Below are 18712 nucleotides of genomic sequence, written 5' to 3' on the forward strand. Positions count from 1 at the left end.
GCAAGGCCAGGCTGTGGGAGCAGGCCAGCCTGGTGTAGAGTGAGCACGCTCTTGCCTGTTCACACTTCTAGGGCCAGACAGCAAATGGCAGTCAGCCCAATTCTCCTGGGCCCTGGTCACATCCTCCCTCCGAAGGCTGACTTGGTAATAGAGCCCACCTTCCCAGAGCTTATAATTTACCAGGAAGTTAGATGTGCAGAGGAGGCAGGGGCCTCATGTCCTGAGACTCTCTGCTCACCCACCACGACAGTGCTTCAGCCTGGGAGCTCCACGAGGACAGTGGTCCCTTCGGGCTGATGTACCCTTGGTCTCTAGCACCCAGCCCAACCAGGTCTTGGAACTCCCGGAGCCTGGGTCCCGGCCCAACCTTGAAAAGCCTGGCCTCTGCAGAGGCATTGGAGTGGTGTCTGAACAAGACACTCTTGGGGTCACTGAGGTTCTTGTCCCAGCCTGGACTGCTTTCTACTTTATAGGGGTTACAGATGGCACTCTTTCCACCTGCAGATCTGCCCACTAGCCCTGTGGACCTGGTGATCAACTGTCTGGATTGCCCTGAGAATGCCTTCCTGCGGGATCAGCCCTGGTACAAGGCAGCTGTGGCCTGGGCCAACCAGAACCGGGCGCCAGTACTCAGCATAGACCCTCCTGTGCATGAAGGTGAACAGGGCATTGATGCCAAGTGGTCACTGGCTCTGGGCCTGCCTCTGCCTCTGGGGGAGCACGCGGGTCGCGTCTATTTGTGCGACATCGGCATTCCCCAGCAGGTCTTCCAGGAGGTGGGCATCAACTACCACTCGCCCTTCGGCTGCAAGTTTGTCATCCCACTGCACTCTGCCTAGAAGGGCTCTGGGCGGGCTGGACCTCGTAGTCCCCTGCTGCTCCTGACACTGAATTTGACAGCGAACGCCTTAAGGATGTGAAGCTTCATGGACCTTGTTGTTAAATTTTTTCTCTTTTCATTTTGTTTCTTTGAAAGAACAGATCATATTTAAAACTGACCTGTCACGTGCCCTGAGCCAGGGAAGGCTTTCCCACCGGGGGCACGGGGCTAGTGGCAGGCTAAGCGCACAGTGGCTCCAGGCATCTCTGCACTCAGCCCCCTGCGTGGTCAGGTGGGGCTTCGTTTACAGACACAGGCAGCTCGCAGGTTTACAGCCACTGGGCCTGCGCCCACGCCTCGCGGGGTGGGGCAGTCCTGTTGGGGGCTCTCTGCTTGCTCTGGTTCAGAGCTTGTGGCTTTGTCTCCCCTGCTTCCTCCAGCCAAGCAGCCCCTCCTCTAATCATGTAGAACTGGCTGTGCTGCCGCTGTCCACTAGGGGGCAGACTTGCATTCTCGGTTCAGTTTGAGGGCTTTGAGGCCTTCCCTGAGCCCCACCGCAAGATGATTTGGGGGCTTTGACCCTTTCTCCTGAGCTGATCAAGTTTTGTGCTAGGGTTTTTTTTTTTTTTTTTTCCCCAAGGGTCCTTCCTCCTTTCCACTCCATCACTCTGAGAGGCAGGGAAGGGGGGCAGGGTTGCATCTGAATGGTGTTACTGTATTGGGATTTTTTTTTTTTTTTTAACTGTTTTTCTGTTGTCTGCAGCCCAGGTAGTATAAGCTTATGTTACTGTAGAACCACAGTGCCCATCTTGCCAGCAGTGCCCCCCAACCCCATACTCTATAGCTGGGGACTGAGCCTTTGCCTGGTCTGGGGCCAGACCCCTCAGGGTGCAGCTTTAATGTTCAGTATTGGGGAGGCCCCTGGGGGAGCCTGGTGCTGAGCCAGAAGAGGCTCCCTGGTGCTTCTGTCCTAAGCCACCACTCCCCCCTCCTCCTTGCCTGCACATATATCCGTGCTCTCTTCTGCCCCTTCTGCCCTTCCCCTGAAATGGTCCATTGCAGCTGTGGGTGCATGTCCCTCCCACGTGGGCTCTCCCCCAGCCCCCCAACTTTTACAGTGTCTGGGCCTTCAACCCTTTGATTGTCCTCTCTAGATGTGTAGGCTCAGGGCCAGCACCCTGTCTCTAAGATGCCAAAATGAGGCTAGTTCTGGATGAGCTAGCTGGTGGGACTCAGCCTTAGGAACACAGTGCTGCTCAGATCCTAAGACACTGAGCCCCCAGATGTTCACAGGCCCCAGAAGTTGGCAGAACAGGAGCCATGTCCTAAAGTTCCCGATTGGGGCCCTTGCAGAGGCTTGTGCTTTAAAGCCTTTTTCAGGGCTTCAGGCTTCCTTCTGCTCTGTGCCCACCCAGTATGGTTAAGGGGGTGAGTGGAAGGGCCTGCCAAGGATCATGGATGCAGGGTAGGCCCTGGTACCCTGGGTTTCAGGATGCTTATCACTTTCCTTATCGGAGCATAGCTGGGGCAGATTAGGCAGGGCAGAGAGGGCTGGTCCCTCCTCCCCTCCCAGCCTCCCTCAGATGTTAAATTGTCTCCAGCGGTGGATGGCGGCCAGCGACTGTGAATCCCGCGCTGTGTATCCTTCCTGAACCTCTGCTCACTCTCAGGGCCGAGAAGCTCCTGAATGAGGCCCTCTCTAGAAGTGGGCCCATGGTTTGAGGAGCAATGCTGGGTTACAGGCATTTTAGTAAGCAACCATTCAGCAGGCTCTGGCTGCCTGTTTATGCAGTGAGGTCTCCCCATTGGGTCCAGTGAAAAATGAGCTAGGACCCTGGTCCACAAGACTCTGCTTGCTCCAGTGAGTCATGGTGACCCTGTGGGTGATGGCCTTGTGTTGAGGGGCCACTGGGAATTGGTGCCCAAGCCTCTATTTTCTCCCCAGGTGGCACTGGAGCCTCTTGCTGCCCTCAGCCTGGGCCTTCCCCAGTGGTGGTAAAGATAGCATGATTCTTCCATCTTCACCTCTTTTCAGAGGTATCCTACCCACAGTGCCCAGTCCCCACGGGTCCCCAGTCAGGTGGCCAAAACTCATTCATGCAGCTCTTGGGGAACCAAAAACCAGCACTACAATAAAGCTGAATGACGGGAGTCTTGTGTGCTGTGGTACATTGCTCCGTGGGCTGCAGTGAGATACTGCGTCCCCAGCCCTAGGAACCTGCTTTGATCCTCACCTGACCTCAACCAGCCAGTTATTGGGCATACACAGCCTGAAGTCTCAGCCAGAGACAGGGCTGAAGGAGAGGTAAACCCGTGGGCCATTCCTGGTATATTCTTCGGGGCTGAGAGGTATAGGGGCCAGCAGGGACGCGGGCGCAGGACAGGGCCCAGGTGCCTTTCCGGACTGTTGAGCAGACCTGCCGCTGCTCTTCTGGGCTCAGGGGGACACCTGAGCTTCTGGCTAGCCTTTCCGGGCCTGGCCCAGTTCACACGTAGCTCTCCACAAGCGGCACTGCTAAGAAAAACTTTATTAATAAGGTAGGGAGGGGAGAAGGCAAGGAGCCTGGAGATGGACACACTGGTACCAGGGGTTACAAACAGTAAGAAACACTTTATTATAACTTTACAACATATAAATAGCTTGGGTCAAATCTGTGCTTTCTGGCAGCTGGGCATCAGGTCTCCTCCCCTGCAGGCTCCTGCCTTCCTTCACATTGCACTGTTCACTGGGTGGCTCTGGCCCTGGGGCCGGTGGTAGAGGTTGGAGGAAAGGGGCCAGGCAGTCCAGTCCCGCTCTCCATCTCTGGTGCAGTGGCCGCACGCCTGTCATCTGCTTGGGTTGCGGCTGGTGTGGAAGGACCGCTCCTCAGGGGTCAGACCAGCAAAGAAGGGGTGCAGCAGGGCCTCCGCCAGTGTGATGCGCTGGGCAGGGTCAAATTCTAACATCCTCCTCATCAGGTCAAACAGCTGCACGTGCTCCAGAGTGTCTTGGAGCATATAACTCTGCTCAGGGACACAAGGTGCCTCAGTGTCATGGCAGGCCGGGGGAAGCCACAGCCGGTCCCCTTGCCTCTGGGAAGCCTTGCTGCACGGCTGAGGAGGCAGGATGCCCCCCGAAGGACTACTTCTGCCCTCCTGGACAAGGAGCAGCTCTTTGCTTTTCACGCCTGTAATCATGTCTGCTCTGAACTTGTCAGGCTACCGGGTGTCTTGCTGGCTTGATGCCTCTGCCCCCAAGTGCAAAGTTCTGACAGGTGGGTAGACAGCACCTCTGTGAAATTCCCTTGTCCAAGCACCAAATGCAGTTGACAGAGGCTTCCTGGCCATGTCTACGTCTTCCCCCACCCTCCCCTCAGTCCTGCCTACTGAGAAAAGGAGCAGGAAGTAGCAGGGTCTTGGACATCTGGCTCTTCGGATGCCCCCCGATTACATCAGAGCCACCCTGTGGGAAAGGGGAAGAGCTAAGGGCCCCTCTAGGACAGTTTGCAAGAAGCCTCACTGCCAGCACCCGACAGCCTTGGGCACAGCCTCCCAGAGCCGGCACGAGGCGGCTGTTTCTAGCTGCCTGGCCTCTGCTGTGTCTGCCCAGTGCCTGTGGGCTCCTTGCATGCGCTGAGCTGGGGGAAGCCAGAAACTGACCTTCAGAGGTTTGCAGTTCTCCTTCACATACCGGCCGTCAGAGCTGTTCTCATCCCAAACCAGGCCCCCTTTGTAGAAATATTTCTGCTTCCTGAAAACAAAAGACAGGAAGGGTGGAACCTTAAAGTGGGAAAGACAGCAGCAGTGTGGAGAACAGCAGCGAAGCAAGGCAGGGGGCCCTGGCCTGATCCAGCAGGAAGGTCTGGGCAACAGCTTTGCCAGGTCACTCCGAGGCAGGAAAGCCCTGAGGGAGCAATCCTTACCTTGTCCGGTGGATCATGTGTGATGGGATGGGCCCTAGGATCTTCTCCATCATCACCAAATGCTCTCGGTTCTCGTGGGTCTGTGGAAGGGTGAGGGACACAGCAAGTGGGAATCATGACAGCCTCCGCCCCCTCAAGGTCCCTCGGAGAATAAGGGATAAGAAAGATGGTCAAGGTCTCTCCCGGCCCCAGGAGATGCAAACCTACCAATGGGACAGCAGCCCCAGCCTCTCTGACCTGGTGGCAGCCTGGGACCAGGGGGGAAGCCAGCCTCTTCCCTCAGGGTGAGACTTCCCAACCCGTGCAGCGTACTGCATGATGACACAGCTCATTCTGGCTAGTTCTCTCTCCCCAGAAAGTGCCCTGCCCCAGCCCATCTCCATGCCCTCACTCACACTGTGCCCCTTGGCTGGAACACTCCTCCAACCCCAGTCCTTCCCTGATGACTGACTGCAAGAGTCCCCAAGTGTTCCAGCTACCCTGACTGACCTCTTCCTTCCCAAGCACCTACAACCCTCAGGAGTCTAATCTCACAACATGCTGGTGAGTGGGTGGGGGGTCCCTCCCACACTAGGCCTCTGCAGCTTAGGGTAGAGGGGTGATGAGGGAGAGGCCTTACCTGGAAGAGTGTGAAGCCCCGGTAGTACTCAAAGAGAATGCAGCCGATGCTCCAGACATCACAGGGCTGTGCCCAGCCCAGCTCTGAAAGCCAGAATGGGGTGGGCTATGAGACTCAGCTCTGTGCTCCCAGCCCAGAGGTCACAGGGCAACTACCACGCTGTCTGGCAAGACTCCTGGCCAAAACCCAGTAGAAGTCCCTTTCTTAAGACCAAGTCAACAGCCACAGAGACTCAGGACACTGGCCCCTGAACAGGCACCACACTCCCTGTTTTCATAGCCTGCCAACAACTGCCTGCTTTATCGGGCTGGGAGCTGCAGTCACTCACCGAGGATCACCTCAGGTGGACGGTAGTGACGGGTGGCCACGATGGTCGTGTGATGCTCGTGGTCAAACGTGGCACTGCCGAAGTCAGCCACTCGGATGCTGGTGTTCTTCACGGACTTCTCCTCACAGCTCTAGGGGGCAGGGAAGGGAGCCAGGTCAGGAGTCTGTACTGGTGGGTAACCGACTCCTGGAACAGGGCCTCGACCATTACCCCACCAATAAATACCTTGTGCTCATTGTAGAGGGTTTCAAACTCAGAATTCACAAACAGGATGTTCTCTGGCTTCAAGTCTGTGTGGGTCAGTTGGTTCTCATGTAGAACTGGGGGAGCAGGAGAGGAGGGAAGCAGACACTGAAAACCTGGGCTTCCTCTCTGGCCCACCTGCCAGTGCTAGGCCAGCTCCCTCTTCCAGAGCCAGCCTGCTAGAGCCCTCAGCCCCTAACCTCAGCAGTGGCAGAGGGAGAGGACCACACTGTCTCTGCTCTTCCCTCTCAAGGGTTCTCTGTACTTATGAACTCAGAGGGTTCTTATTCTTGAGGGGGCAGGGGAGATGCCTTCCATTTAGAAAACCTCCTCCTACCTGTCTGCAGGGGACCAGGTCTCTAACCAAAGCTGCATTATCAATCTTGGAGTGGTTCCCTCTCCCAAGCACCAGCTACATAATTTGCAAGGCCCAGGGCAAAATGAAAATGTAGGTCCTTATTCAAAAGTTACTTAGAATCTCAAGATGGTAGTAGGAGAGCATTAAACCAAGCACAGGGCCCCTATGAAACGATGAAGCCAGTCCTGCCTTTCTCCCCTCACCCCCCGCCCTGAGCAGGGGGAAGTCTTTTCCCTCCTTTTCCCTCCAACCCTGTCCCACCGACGGTTGTACCCTGCCACTCATCTCTTTTCCCATCTGGTACTCAAGACCCTCCCAACGGTGTAGCCCATCTCTCTTGACATGGGCCCTCTCTTCACCACAGTGAGCTGCAGCACACGCCAGGCTCTGGGCCAGCACTGGGTGGCTCACCTGGCTTGGAACACTCTCCCCAGTCCCGTCACCCATGCAGACCCTGCCAGTCTAGCTCTAGGTCTAGCCGCCTCCTCTCCAGTGAGCCTTTCCTACCTGTTTCAACCACTACAAATCCTGCAGCACTGAACATAGGTGCCACCTTAGAGGCTGGCAGACAGATGGGAAATAATGGTGAGACAGACGGGGTCTGTGGGTGGGATCTACCAGGTCAGTCTGTGACCTCTTCATCCTATGCAGGAAGGTAGGAATGGGGCTGATACGGGGCTAATCCTAGAGCATCTCTCTCCCTTTTTCTCTTCCGGAGAGCCTGGGGTCAGAGGCCAGTCCAGAGGCCCCTGGAGGGGACGGCAGCCTCTCCATCGTCACAGCTGCCTACTTGAAGGCCTTTCAGCCAAAGGGGCCCTAGTGTCTCAGGCCCAGCAGAACAGTCAGCAATGTGTTGGAGCAACTGATGGGAGGGCAGGGCCCCCAGGTGCCTTTGCTGCAGACAGGAGGCTGCCCCTGCTCCACTTGAGGGTGGGAACTTACATCTAAGGGCGTGGCAGAGCTGGTAGGCCATGTGCCGGACATGTGGCAGAGGGTAAGGCTGGAAGTTATTCTCCTTTAGGAACTCAAAGGTGTTCTTGCCCAGGAGCTCAAAGGCGATGCACATGTGACCGTGGAAGTTGAACCAGTCAGACATCAAGACGCACAGGCTGGAGAAGGACGGATGGGGCTCAGGGTCTGTGCTGCGGGGCTGGCTGCCCACCTGCTCCCTCAGGTGAAGACAGTCCCACTCCCTCCCAGGCTGCTGGGTCACAAACAGGATGCAGATTCACAAAAAAGAAAACTATGGGCACAGTCCCTGCTCTCAGAAAGGTGGAGTAACCAGGCCACTCCATAGGACAAGCGCCCTCTGCCGAGCTTCCTGAGTCTGCAGGGCTCAGCACAGTGCTTGGCGGAGGTGAATGCTCCGTGTCTGTGTGCTCCTTTGGATATCTCTGACTACGTGAGCATCCCAAACAGTTTGGGGTTTATATCTTGTCTAATGCCCACCACAACCCAGTGAAGCCTCTAATTCACAAATGCAGGGCAAGGAGGCCACCTCAGAACATAGAGTTGGTTGCAGTGGAGCCTAGACTGAAACCCAGCTGTTCCTTCCAGCAAGACTCACTCTCCAGACCCCCCCGGCTCTGGCTGTCGGGAGAAGGCATGGTGCCGACCCAGCAAAAGGGCACTGCTCGGCCCCACTGAGTCTGGGCCGCTGGGCTGGACAGACACTGACCCCTAGGAAGCTTCCCGCCCATTCCCTGCCGACACTCACAATTTGTTCTCTTTGTCCTTCTCCTTGATCTTCTTGAGAACGTTGATTTCTAGCCGGGCGGCCTCCCGGTACTTGCCTACATTGCGGATGATCTTCAGGGCAACCTGAGACTTCCCTCTGGACCGGGGAAGGAAGCAGCAGTCCTCAGGAGAAGCTATGCAGTCCCTCCCCCACCCTCCACCCCAACCCAGCAACTCCTCGCAAATGCTCCTTAGGACTCCAGGAACAGGGCTGCCCTGAAGACAGCAGATTCTTGATGCCCAGTCTGCCCCACACAACTCCAGACCTCTACCTGTGCAATATGAAGTTACTGTTGACAACCGTGCCAGTCTTAGGTTTTTATGATCTCAGCTGCTGCCAGCTCCCAGGAGGAGTGGGCAGAGGAGCACAGCCCTATCCTGCTGACCAGCACCAGCCCTAGAGCTTGCTCAGTTACCTGACCTGGAGGCCAGTCAGTCCTGACCCTGGCCAGACCATCCCACTCAGAACCCTCTGCAGCACCTCCTGACCCTGAGCACATCACCAACTCTACACAAACTGTTCCTCCTGGGGTTCCAGAAGGGAGTGAGAGCCTGGCAGGAGGGAAAGGTGCCAGCCGAGGCTCTTCCCCTCACTGAACCCCAGGACCGATCCCTCAGCACACCTCCGGGCCCCACCTGCCTCAATACCAGCCATGGCATTTGTCAGAGACCCCCGAGCACCAGGAACCCTTATTCAGCATCCAATGAGCATTTTAATAATTCCTGCTCCACACCTCCCACCTTACCCCCAGCACCACCCCTGTATGCCATGAGCAGGTGCCCAGCAGAGAATTACTGGGGAGGTTAGGCTGTCAGGCCCAACACTCTCAGGAAGGGAGAGCCAGTGCTCAGATGCCCAGTGGGAAACTAGAGTGATAAGCCCTGGTCCACAAGGGTGTGGCCTAAGGCCTCTGGGAAGCTGGCCTTGGTGCCAGAAAGGTTCACAGGTCGAAGGGCAGAGGCATCTTCTAGAACACTGTGCATTTTTCTCAGTCCATTTTCCCAGATTTTCAGAGTAGGAAAGGACCTCAGAGGAAAAGCCATAACTCCAGACTCCTGGAACAGCATCCCTTAGTAGCATTCCGACCCTTGAGATGAATTCATCACTTCCACACAGCTACTGCCAGAGTTGGGCGGCCCTTCCTTTCATGGAGCTGAATTCTGCCTTCTCACAACAAGCCCACTGGCCAACTCCCTCTGGACTCCCTAAAGGTTCCCTGAGCCCTGGGCCTGCCCTTTAGTGACTTCAAAGGCTCGCTTCCCATCTAGCTGCTCAGAGTGGCAGCCCAGGGAGCCCTCACGTGCCACAGCTCTCAGATCTGCCGCCTCTCACCACTGTCTCGTCTACGTGTCCCTAAGCCCACTGGTCCCAGCCCTGACTTCTTGGGCCACATGGGGTCTGAAGAGTGTTTAAATGGGAACTGGGTGCCCAGGGAGGCTTCGCTGGTAATAATCACTACCTTAGATTGGGGTCACATGGCAGGCTGAATTGCTAGGTTTAACTGTCCTCTCCAGGCACCCCTCAACATGGGAGCACCAAGTAGAGCAGTGGCCAGCTCCTCCATTCGAGCTGGGGGATAGATACAGGCAGACCCTGAGCATGCTTCTTCATCCCTAAAATCATACAAGAGTCACGTACAGGCAGCACGTGGCTCAAATAAGACAGCAAGGACACAAGCACTTTCTGGCCAAAGCGCCATACCAAAGAGAGGCCATTTAAGGCTCAAAGGCAGTGGGTTCGCAGGCGGCAGCCTCCCAGCCTAAGGGAGAGGAGGCAAGGGTTCTGGTCTCAAGGAATGGCAAGGGACAAAAAAGTTTTTCACTGTTCAGCCTATAAGGGAGCAAGGGACCCCCAGCAGGATCCCGACACACACAGGTGTACCCCTGCTCTACCTGAGCACATTCAAAGGGGCCCAACCCCTAGCCACGCTGCAGAAGGCAGCAGCCTGCTTGATGAGAAAGCCCAGGGCCTTGTTCCTCTCAACGGGGGCCTACGTGGCCTCTCAGGCAGACCTCCAGAGGGTGGAGGCTCATGCTTGAGTTGGGCTCAGCAGTATGCTCAAACCCCTGCCAGGCCCCTAAAAGAGCTCACAGGAAGCAGATCCAGACCATGGCGGGGCCAGGGTCTTGCCCTGTTCTGATCTCCACCACAGCCCTGAGGAAGTGGGGAAACTGGAACAGCACCATTCAATAACCATCAGTTCTTAGGCAGAGATGCCACATGCCATGAATCCCAGGAATTTCTCCCTATTTTAGGGGATCAGCAAAAACCCAACATGCATAGGAGCTTTGGTGCTACTCTTCGAAGAGAAAAAGGTTAAGCTCTGCCACCACCTTCAAGAACCTCGGGCCCCAGGAAGACAGCTTACCTGGCATGGTCCAAACACTCCACCACCTTGCCAAAGGTGCCTTCACCCAGGTTCCCCACGATCTCATCTAGGAGAGAAAAGAAACAGGGCATGAGAACCTGGAGGGCGGAGGGCTGGCAGCTCCTGTAAGTTCACAGCATTCAAATTCTCAAAAACATAAAAGGTTTCTTTCTCACTGCTACACTCTTAAAAACAGAAGTTGCTAGCGTCTGTGTCATTCAGGCAATTACTGGTGGCCCCTCTAAGGCACCACGCGCAATAGAGGCCCCTCGGGCAGGAGAGGTCTCGTCTAACAAGGGGGATAGAAAGTAGAGAGGTAAAGTTTTACGAAAGGTGGCTGTACATCGCTCTTGGAGCCAATCGCCGATCCGGCACACCAGGTGGCCCTCCTTGTCATCTTCCACACTCCGGCTGCTGCGCTTACTGCTCTGTTGGCTTCTCTGCATGCACCGCCCCCCGAAACGCCATCCGACCAATCGCATGGTAGGCGGTTCCGATTGACAGATTGAGGTGTCAGTCAAAGGCAGAGGTGGAGACGGTGAGGAGCCGGTGGGTTGGTTGATTGGATTTTCCAGATCCCAGCATTTCATAAGGCACACAGCATATATAACGATAGGGATATTGCAAGGGACACGTCAAGACACAAACTGACTTCAAAAACAGAAAAGTAAAAACAGCTACAGGTATGTAAAGAAAACTCGGACATTATCTAAGAGAAAGGCGCCGCAAATGCTCAGAAAGACGCCCAGCCTCTGCTGCTAAGGGGCTGGGCCACGTAGAGAGTCGCAGGCCTGACTCCCACCTCCACTGAGTCTCCCCCTCCCGGCCCTCCCGTGTCGGCTTCGGCCAGGGTGAAGACGCAGTGAGAAGGGTGCAAGAAGACGGCGGGCCAAGCCTCGGTCTGATCATCCAGAATGGTCAGAGGCCACTCTGGTTCAGCTGCAGAATGCCCAGTCTGTCTGCCCACGCGGTCCTACACACGCCCGACAGCTGCCACCTGCCCCTAGACAGCATCTGTGGCCAGACTCAGCATCACCAGCAGAACCAGTCTTTCGTCGGCAGCCCTTGCACCACCAGCCTCAAACAGAGAAGGAGCGCTGGATCCTCTGGGCTGGTCGACTCTCCAAGGCCTACCACCACGACGGCCCACACAGGCCCCAAGCCAGCTCCTGCCCTGGCCTTGGCACCGAGGCGACTCACAGGCCAGGCCCAACCTGAGCCTCATGACAACAAAGGGCACCAAAAAGAGAAGAAGCGGAGCCACACACCTGTGGCAGTGTGCAGAGAGGGTACCAGGCCATGCCAGATGCCTGGTCAACCCTCAACTCACAGCCACTCAGAGAAGTTACGGGAAAGCGCGGCAGAGAAGACACCTGGCTCCCCTCCACCGCTGCACCATACTCCTCAGGGGCCTCGCGGCCGGGAGCCAGTGAGGGAGGGCAGAGGGCTGGGAAGGGAAGACAAGACAGCATATACCCTCCGAGACACACAACTGGCCTTCCTTCCCAGACAGCTGAGCGCAGAGCAGGTTCCCGGTCTGAGCAGAGATCTGTACAACACTCCACAATAAGAATGCTTCCAAGGCCCTGCTCTGGGCATGTGACCTGCAACTGGACACGGCCGGGAGCTGGGGGCCTTTCTGCCATTTCTTCACAGGCCCCACCCCACAGGCAGCTCATCCCCCTCGCCTAGACTGCCCCTCACATGAAGAGGTGAGGCTGAAGAGGGCGTGCCTGCAGGTCAGAGTGCAGGTCCCAGTCCAAGCTCACTGACAGACGGACCCCGCCCTCCACCCATGGGCACTCCAGCCTCCAGGCCTTTGGTGAGGGGTGTGGAGAGGAGACTGCAAAGGTGGATGCAGTCCACACCAGTCAGAGCACTCAGTTGGGTGGCGGGACAATCTCTGGGTGGGAAGGACCAGGTCAAACAGCTCCAGACCACATACCAGCAACCCTATTAAGGATCCTGAAGAAGTGTCCCTGGCCACTCGCACACGTGGCCTGTGCCTGGAGCAGTGTGGAGACAGGGAGGCCAGGGGCCAGCCAGCGCCGGAACCAGAACCCCTAAGTTGCCATTGCCAGTGGGCCAGAAGACAGAGGAGCTGGGCCCCTGCTCAGCCCTGCAACTGGACCAGACAACACATACACACAACACACACACACACACACCAAATGCGCGTGCATACGGCTGGCAGTACTCACCCAGACCAGCCACCTGAGAGAAGGCTAGAAAGAGACGAGGCCTTCGAGCCCCAGCAGCACACTCTGGCCACCACTCACCGAGGAGGCGCTGCTACAAGACCTGGTGCGGCGTTTGTGGCAGTGGTGGGCATGCTTGCGGGCCCGGTACGGCTCCCTCTCCCGTGACCGCCGGCGATGATGGCAACGTGAAGATCCATAGTAGTCCTCTCCAAAGGATGGGCTCCGGTCTTCACACCGGTATGTGTCGCTGTCACGGTGCTCCCGGTATCTCCTCTGGTAGGGCAGGCGGTCATGGCTGCCAAGAGTCACTGGTCAGAATTTCCTCCCCCCCTCAAGCAGGCTCCTGCTGCCAGGCAAGACTTGTGTGGTGGGGTCCTTGCAAAGGGCTCACAAGGGTCGCCTGTTGGAGCAGAGGCATCCAGACTACGGGAGGTGGGGAAGGGGAGCACATGTATGTGAACTCCAGTCTCCAGACCCCGGGCTCCTGACGGCATCCTTCCAGGGCCGCAGGAGGCAGAGCACGGGGAAGGTGGGCATGGCGGAGGGCCTCTGAGGGCTCCCCCATCACAGAACTCTCTGTGGCCTGCTGAGACTGTAATTTTGGCCTAAGGGCTGAGATAAGACCAGAGATCAACCTCTGGAAAGGGCTGAGATTATGTTCCTAACCCACACTGAGGAAGGCTCAGAGGTTAGCAGGGGAGATGCTGGCCTACAAAACGGGGGAACATGTTAGGAGAAGGAAGACTCAAGGAGAGAGAGAAAGAAGGGGTGGCAAGGATGGCGGTGAACTGAGGCCAGGGAGTGCAGGTGAGATCCGAGAAGGAGACGGAAGAGGACAGGGCAGTGATCCAGGTGCAGCCCGGCAGAGGCAGCAGTCACCTGAAGAGGCCCAGGGTGCCACAAGCCTCCAGACTATCTCTCTAGCCCAAAGGGGTAAGGAGTCCTTTCTTCTGACCTAATTCCCTCTCACCTTCTAGACCGAGATCTCCGGGGTGGAGGCTCCCTTCGAGACGGATATCGCAATCTCCCTTCGTGCTCCCGACTGTAAGACCTCCTCCTCTTCCATCGGTAGCTCAGGTATGGGTCTGGCTCAGGGGAGCGGTATCGCTTACAGTGATGCATCTAGGCCACAAGAAATAGAAAGCCCTGCTGAACACGCAGCCAGCCACTGGGCTGCCTAGGCGCTCCTGAAGAAGAGGCCCATTGTTCTGTTTAGGGGCAGCCCCTCCCAGGGGTTTATGAAGTGATGAAGAACTCTGAGGTCACACTGGTCAAACAGCAGACAATGGGTAACACCCTTCTCTGCTGGTGAGCAAACAAACAGCTGCCTCCCCAGCACAGCGTCACTGGCCTCGTGGCCTGAGCACTCAAGGAACCAGGTGAGCCAGGACCGGTGTTGAGGCAGAATGCAGGAAGGGGCTGGTGAGCACCCCCACAGAAGACCCCCAAGAAGAAAGGGAGCCTCGTGCTCAGTTCCCTCCTGCTTGTCTGTAGGGTCCTATGAAGGGCCTGTTCTGTTGAGCCAGAGGTCAGAGTCAAAAGGCTGCTGGCAGGGAGCCAACACGCAGGAGCAAGGGGTAAAAGACCTTGAGTTTGAGAAGCCAAGTTGCCTGGTTGAGGCCCTGAACTGTACCCCACTCAAGGGAGCAAGGACCACAAATCAGTGTGAGGAGCCACAGGCAGAAATGAGAAGACCATCCCTCGGACAAAGAGGGGCCCCAAAACATTCCCGAGCCCACCTAAGGGTCTGGTCAAGCAGACATGGGGGTCTATCCAGTCCTTGTTCGTCTAAATTCAGTCTCAGAATCAGTAAAGATGCCAGGCGTCTTCAGAGCAACCAAGTGAGTTGCCTGAAGCCTATTTAGCACCCTTAGACCAACTGCCACTGGTGCCATGCCCAGGCAGAGCCTCACCCCCACAGGACCATTACTGTTCCCTCTTCTAAATCCCCTGATCCAGTACCCTCTTTTGTGCCCATCTCAGGAGGAGCCAGAAGGTTGTCTGTCTGGCAAGCTCTGTGTTCACAGAGGCTGGCCAAAAGGGGCCCACCTCACTATTTCTAGTTCAGTGGGAATTTATGTTCACCACAGGAAATTGCCAGGTTGGTTCAGCCACGAGCTATGTGAGGCCAGCTCCCTGTTCCACCCATACCCCCAAACCTGACACTACTCCCTTGGGAGGGCTTGGTCAGAGACTATAGCTAGCCTCCCTCCCAATCCTTCACTTGGCCATAGCCAACCAATGATGGTCAGTCCTGGGCTTGCCTGATGAAGCACATTTTAGACAAATCCATTGAGGTTGCCCCATCTCATGAGAAGGGTCTGGAGGAGAAAAGGATGGAACAGCTCTCCGTGAATGAGCAGGTCACCAAAGCATATCTGACAAAACACCTGGGAGCTTTCCTGGGATCCCAAGAAAGTCACTGCCCTCAATCTCCTGGCTAGCAGCTGTCTTCTGCCCTCTACCTGAAAGTCTAGGCCCCAGCAACCCTTGGAGATAAATACTTTGTTAACAGCTCAAGAGCTCAGACTGCAGTTCTGTTTTGGTGACCAGCAGATTAATGTTTCACTGTTTCCCTGCCATTATGGCTGGGTCAGGTCCCCAAGTAATGGAATGAAGGCAGTATCTCACATCTCACTAAGTGACACGAAGATGCTCCAGTGACCAGAACAAAGGCACTGCCCATCCTCACTGGGCAAAGCATCAGACCTGGTCTAGTCCACAAGAGGCCAAAGACTCCCTCCTGAGACCTACAAGGTTCATGTACAGACATGGTCATGTTAATGGAAACAGCACAGCTTCAGAGTCAGAGAGAAGTCAATCTGAATCCTGGCACTGCCACTTCCAGCTTGTGCCTTTAGGCAAGTTATTAAACAACTCCAACCTTCAGCTTCCTCTTGCAACACGGGGATAGTAATTTCTTACAGGGCTCCGTGAGGATTAAATTATGCCACCCTTTAAGTAACATGCCTAGTACATGCCTTAAGGTCAAATGCCTAGCACAGGTCTGGGCACACAAGACGTACTGAAGGCAGCTTTTCACTAACAACATTAAAAAGGTTCCAGGTAACACCTCTGGGTCTGTGTTAAATGCCTTAAGAGCATTGTGTGTATGCATGCTAAGTCAATTCAGTCATGTCTGACTCTGTGACCCTTTGGGCTGTAGCCTGCCAGGCTCCTCTGTCCATGGGATTCTCCAGGCAAGACTACTGGAGTGGGTTGCCATGCCCTTCTCCAGGTGATCTCGACCCCGGGATGGAACCTGCATCTCTTACATCTCCTGCATTGGCAGGAGGGTTCTTTACCACTAGCGCCACCTAAGGACATTTTAAAAGTCCCTTCCAAGGAACCAGAGGGGAGAGACCTCTGGGTAGAAAACCCTGAACAAAATCCCAGTGCTGCTGTTTACTGGTCTCTTAACCTTATACAAGTCACTCTGGGCCTTGGTTACCATATCTGGAAAATGAAGATAACACGACCTCCCAGCCAATTTGGCAAAGGAGAGGACAAGTGTAAGAGCTATATAAAACACCACACACAAGGCAATCATAGAGAATATAACTTCCTTTAACACATTCTAGGCAGCTGAAATATTGGAAATACCAGATGCTCATTATTTCCAGCTAGGGCTCTAGGGCCCATTTCTCATCAATTATCTCTAATTCTTAGACCTCTGCAAACAGGTTGTTAAAAGAAGGTAGGGCCACAATTATGCTCTGGAAGGCTCTGCTCTGCACAATGAAGAAAAAGGTAATGCGAAGAAAACCAGGCAGAGGATGCCAGCTTTTTTTTCTGAGCACAGGCTTACATCTCATTTGCTGCTCCTGGCCAGAGAACTGGGCTGACAAGAAGAGCAGCCAGCCAGGTCAGCGGCTGCCCTCCCGGATCCCTGCCACCCCAGCGCCCCACGGTTATTTTTGGCTGACGCTGCCCCACCACTGCAACCTCAAACCTGCCACCTTGCAAGCCGCCACCACCGGGTGAAACGCTCCTCCTTTTCAAGGGCATGGAGGAGGGAAGCTGGAAGGCTGCCAACTCTGCTTCGACGGAGCCCTGGCTCAGGCGATTCCCACCCCAGCTCCACACCAGGACACCCGCACCCGGAACTAAAGCACAGAGACTCCCGGAGCGAGGAGCAGCCCGGGCATTTGTACTGTCAGCTTGGCCTGGCCCCTCCTCAGGGCTGGAGCGGATCCATCATCACAACAAAACAAGCAGGGGGCCTGCGGCCCTCGCTCGCGTCCCCTTCTGACGCTCGGGTCCCAGAAATCTCAGAGCCCAGTCCCCCGTAACCGCCGCCAGTGGAGGCGAGGGGAGACCTGGGGTGGGCGGGTGGGGGGCGGGGGAGGCAGGCCAGCTTGGGCCGGAATCAAACTCCAAGCCGCGCGGGGAAGAGGTGTCTGCGAACTAAGCCTCGAGCCAGGGGGAGGGGAGGGTCTGAAAGCCCCTCCAGGGTATCCCAGGTAGGGCCCCGACCCCATTCCGCGGGCAGGCTGCAGGGCCAAAACCGGATGGATCCCAGCAGGGGCCTCCGAGGCCTCTTCTGCTCGGACGCCGACACGCGGGAGCGAGCGGTCGGGGTCTGTGGTGATCGCCCTCTGGGGAAGAAGCGGCGGGTCAGGGGTGAGAGGTCGGGGCCGCGGCCTGAGGTGGGCAGAGAAGAAAACGAAAGGGAGAAGCCCGAGACCGAACCAAGAGCCCCGGGACCCACACCTAGCGCGCCCTCCCTGCCGACTCACCGCCCGCCACTGCTCTCGTCGCGGGCCCGGGCCCCACACTCACCGTCTCCCAGGCTCAGGCTGCTGCTAGGCCCCACTCCCCGCTCCGAGCGCCTCTTCCGCTTCCGGCTCCGGCCTCCGCCCGTGGCAGCCCCGCCCCTCGCGTGACGCAGCCGTCCTCAGCCTGGGGCTAGACCTGGCTCGGCCCCCCGCCCCGGCCGCTCTAACCCCCGACTCGAAGGCTCTGGAGGACCTGTCTTCTCTGTGCGGCTCCGTAGGGCAGCGAGAGAACCTGGTTCCTGTAGGGTCGAGGGGAAGTCCTTGACCGCGGTCCGCCCTCCCGCCGTGTCGCGTCGCACGTAGGCCCTAAAGACGCGACGGGGGCTCGGTCCGCGGCGGACTGCGCCGAGAGCCAAAAGGTGGAGCCCCAACCCCGCCCGTGCCCGTCTGTCCCTTCCTGCGCGCCGGGAGGAGGGCATTGTTTCGCTGTTGCCTCCGTGAAAACCAGGCGGGGCTTGAGCGCAAGGCCTGGCTCCGGGGCCCAGGAGGGCGCTAAAGATCACGGAGATTCGAGCCGACGGTCCCAACTACCGGTTATGTGGAAGAAGCAAATAAGACCTTATTCTTTGTGCAGGTTTTTTATTTTCTTTAAGCCGTGGCTGCACACCCAAGTCCCAGTGTAGGTGCACAGCAGTTTGAGCCGATACCGGACAGTCTTGTATGCGGGGTCTCTGATGGGACGGGGTCTGGAAGAAAGGGGGTGGTGGTGTGTGTGTCCTTTTCCTAGAGCATCCTTGGAGGATGGCAGTAAGCGGACCAGCATTGTTTCTCAGTTCATAAGCCCTCACCAAAGAAAAGCCCTTAGCCCCTCCGCGGCCAGACTGGGCTGCAATTTCTCCCCAAGTCACTCGATGAACCTCTCTCCCGCGACTCACCAAAGCCCCGCCCACCTACAGTTCCGCTCTCGGCCAGGGCTGGTTAACGAGGCCCTGTTTTCCAGATGACAAAAGTGAGGTCGAGTCTTTTGGGTTTGTGAGCGTGCACTCCCCGCCCCCGAGCTCTCGCTGGCGTCGCTAAGCGAAGCGGCCTCTAATTGTCACCGCGCCACGCCAGGGACAGAGCATCCCTCCAGACCCCGCCCCTCCCCGGGAGACCACAGCGGAAGCCCGGTACCCGCCAGCCTTCTCCCTCGCCCGGTCCCGGTCCCGCCCCAAAGAGAGCTGGGCACGCCCCTGACGCGAGGCGCTGCCTCCCCGCCAACCTAGCTCGGTACGAGCGGAGCCGCCCCCTCGGAGTTACGAAGCTCTCCAGTGTCTAACCTCTGGCTCTTCTTTAAACTGGCGTCTGGTGGCGTGGCTTGAGCGAGGGCTTAGTACCCCAAAAATCTCCACTAGTTCCACCATCCCTACTGGAAGTA

The 18712-nt window shown here is 56.8% G+C and overlaps 2 protein-coding genes across 5 annotated transcripts in view; one reads left to right on the forward strand and one right to left on the reverse strand.

Moving 5' to 3' along the window:
- Positions 1–2971, forward strand: part of EDC3 (enhancer of mRNA decapping 3) — a 57593-nt gene extending 54622 nt beyond the window's left edge. For 2 of the 3 annotated variants that reach the window (XM_061158998.1, XM_061158999.1), the window contains exon 7: positions 505–2971. In XM_061158998.1, coding sequence (XP_061014981.1) covers positions 505–839 — 335 coding nt within the window. In that variant the 3' untranslated portion in view covers positions 840–2971. The remainder of the gene's footprint in view (positions 1–504) is intronic. The other variant, XM_061159000.1, reaches the window with a different exon arrangement.
- A 440-nt stretch (positions 2972–3411) lies between these two features.
- CLK3 (CDC like kinase 3) lies at positions 3412–17671 on the reverse strand. Of its 2 annotated transcripts, none has more exons than XM_061159001.1 (13): positions 17360–17671; positions 13548–13699; positions 12656–12872; positions 10720–10816; positions 10377–10443; positions 7988–8104; positions 7213–7379; positions 5895–5989; positions 5670–5799; positions 5342–5424; positions 4723–4802; positions 4460–4550; positions 3412–3823 (listed from the first exon to the last, which is right to left on the reverse strand). In XM_061159001.1, exons 2-13 carry the CDS (start codon positions 13697–13699, stop codon positions 3647–3649), a joined length of 1473 nt encoding a protein of 490 aa, XP_061014984.1. In that variant the 5' UTR covers positions 17360–17671; the 3' UTR covers positions 3412–3646. The 2 variants fall into 2 exon arrangements, with proteins under 2 accessions (XP_061014984.1, XP_061014985.1); XM_061159002.1 differs by having other exon boundaries at positions 17317–17392.
- Positions 17672–18712: the final 1041 nt, after the last annotated feature.

This window comes from Dama dama, chromosome 13 (assembly GCF_033118175.1).
Source record: "Dama dama isolate Ldn47 chromosome 13, ASM3311817v1, whole genome shotgun sequence".
Classification (NCBI taxonomy): Eukaryota; Metazoa; Chordata; class Mammalia; order Artiodactyla; family Cervidae; genus Dama; species Dama dama.

Coding starts and splice junctions, on each gene's coding strand:
- CLK3 (XM_061159001.1), bottom strand. CDS start 13,699: ATGCATCACTGTAAGCGATACCGCTCCCCTGAGCCAGACCCATACCTG. Junction 10,817..12,655: donor CTTGTAGCAGCGCCTCCTCG/GTGAGTGGTGGC, acceptor CGGTGCATGCAG/AGAAGCCAACAGAGCAGTAA. Junction 4,803..5,341: donor GGGGCTTCACACTCTTCCAG/GTAAGGCCTCTC, acceptor ACCCTTCCACAG/ACCCACGAGAACCGAGAGCA.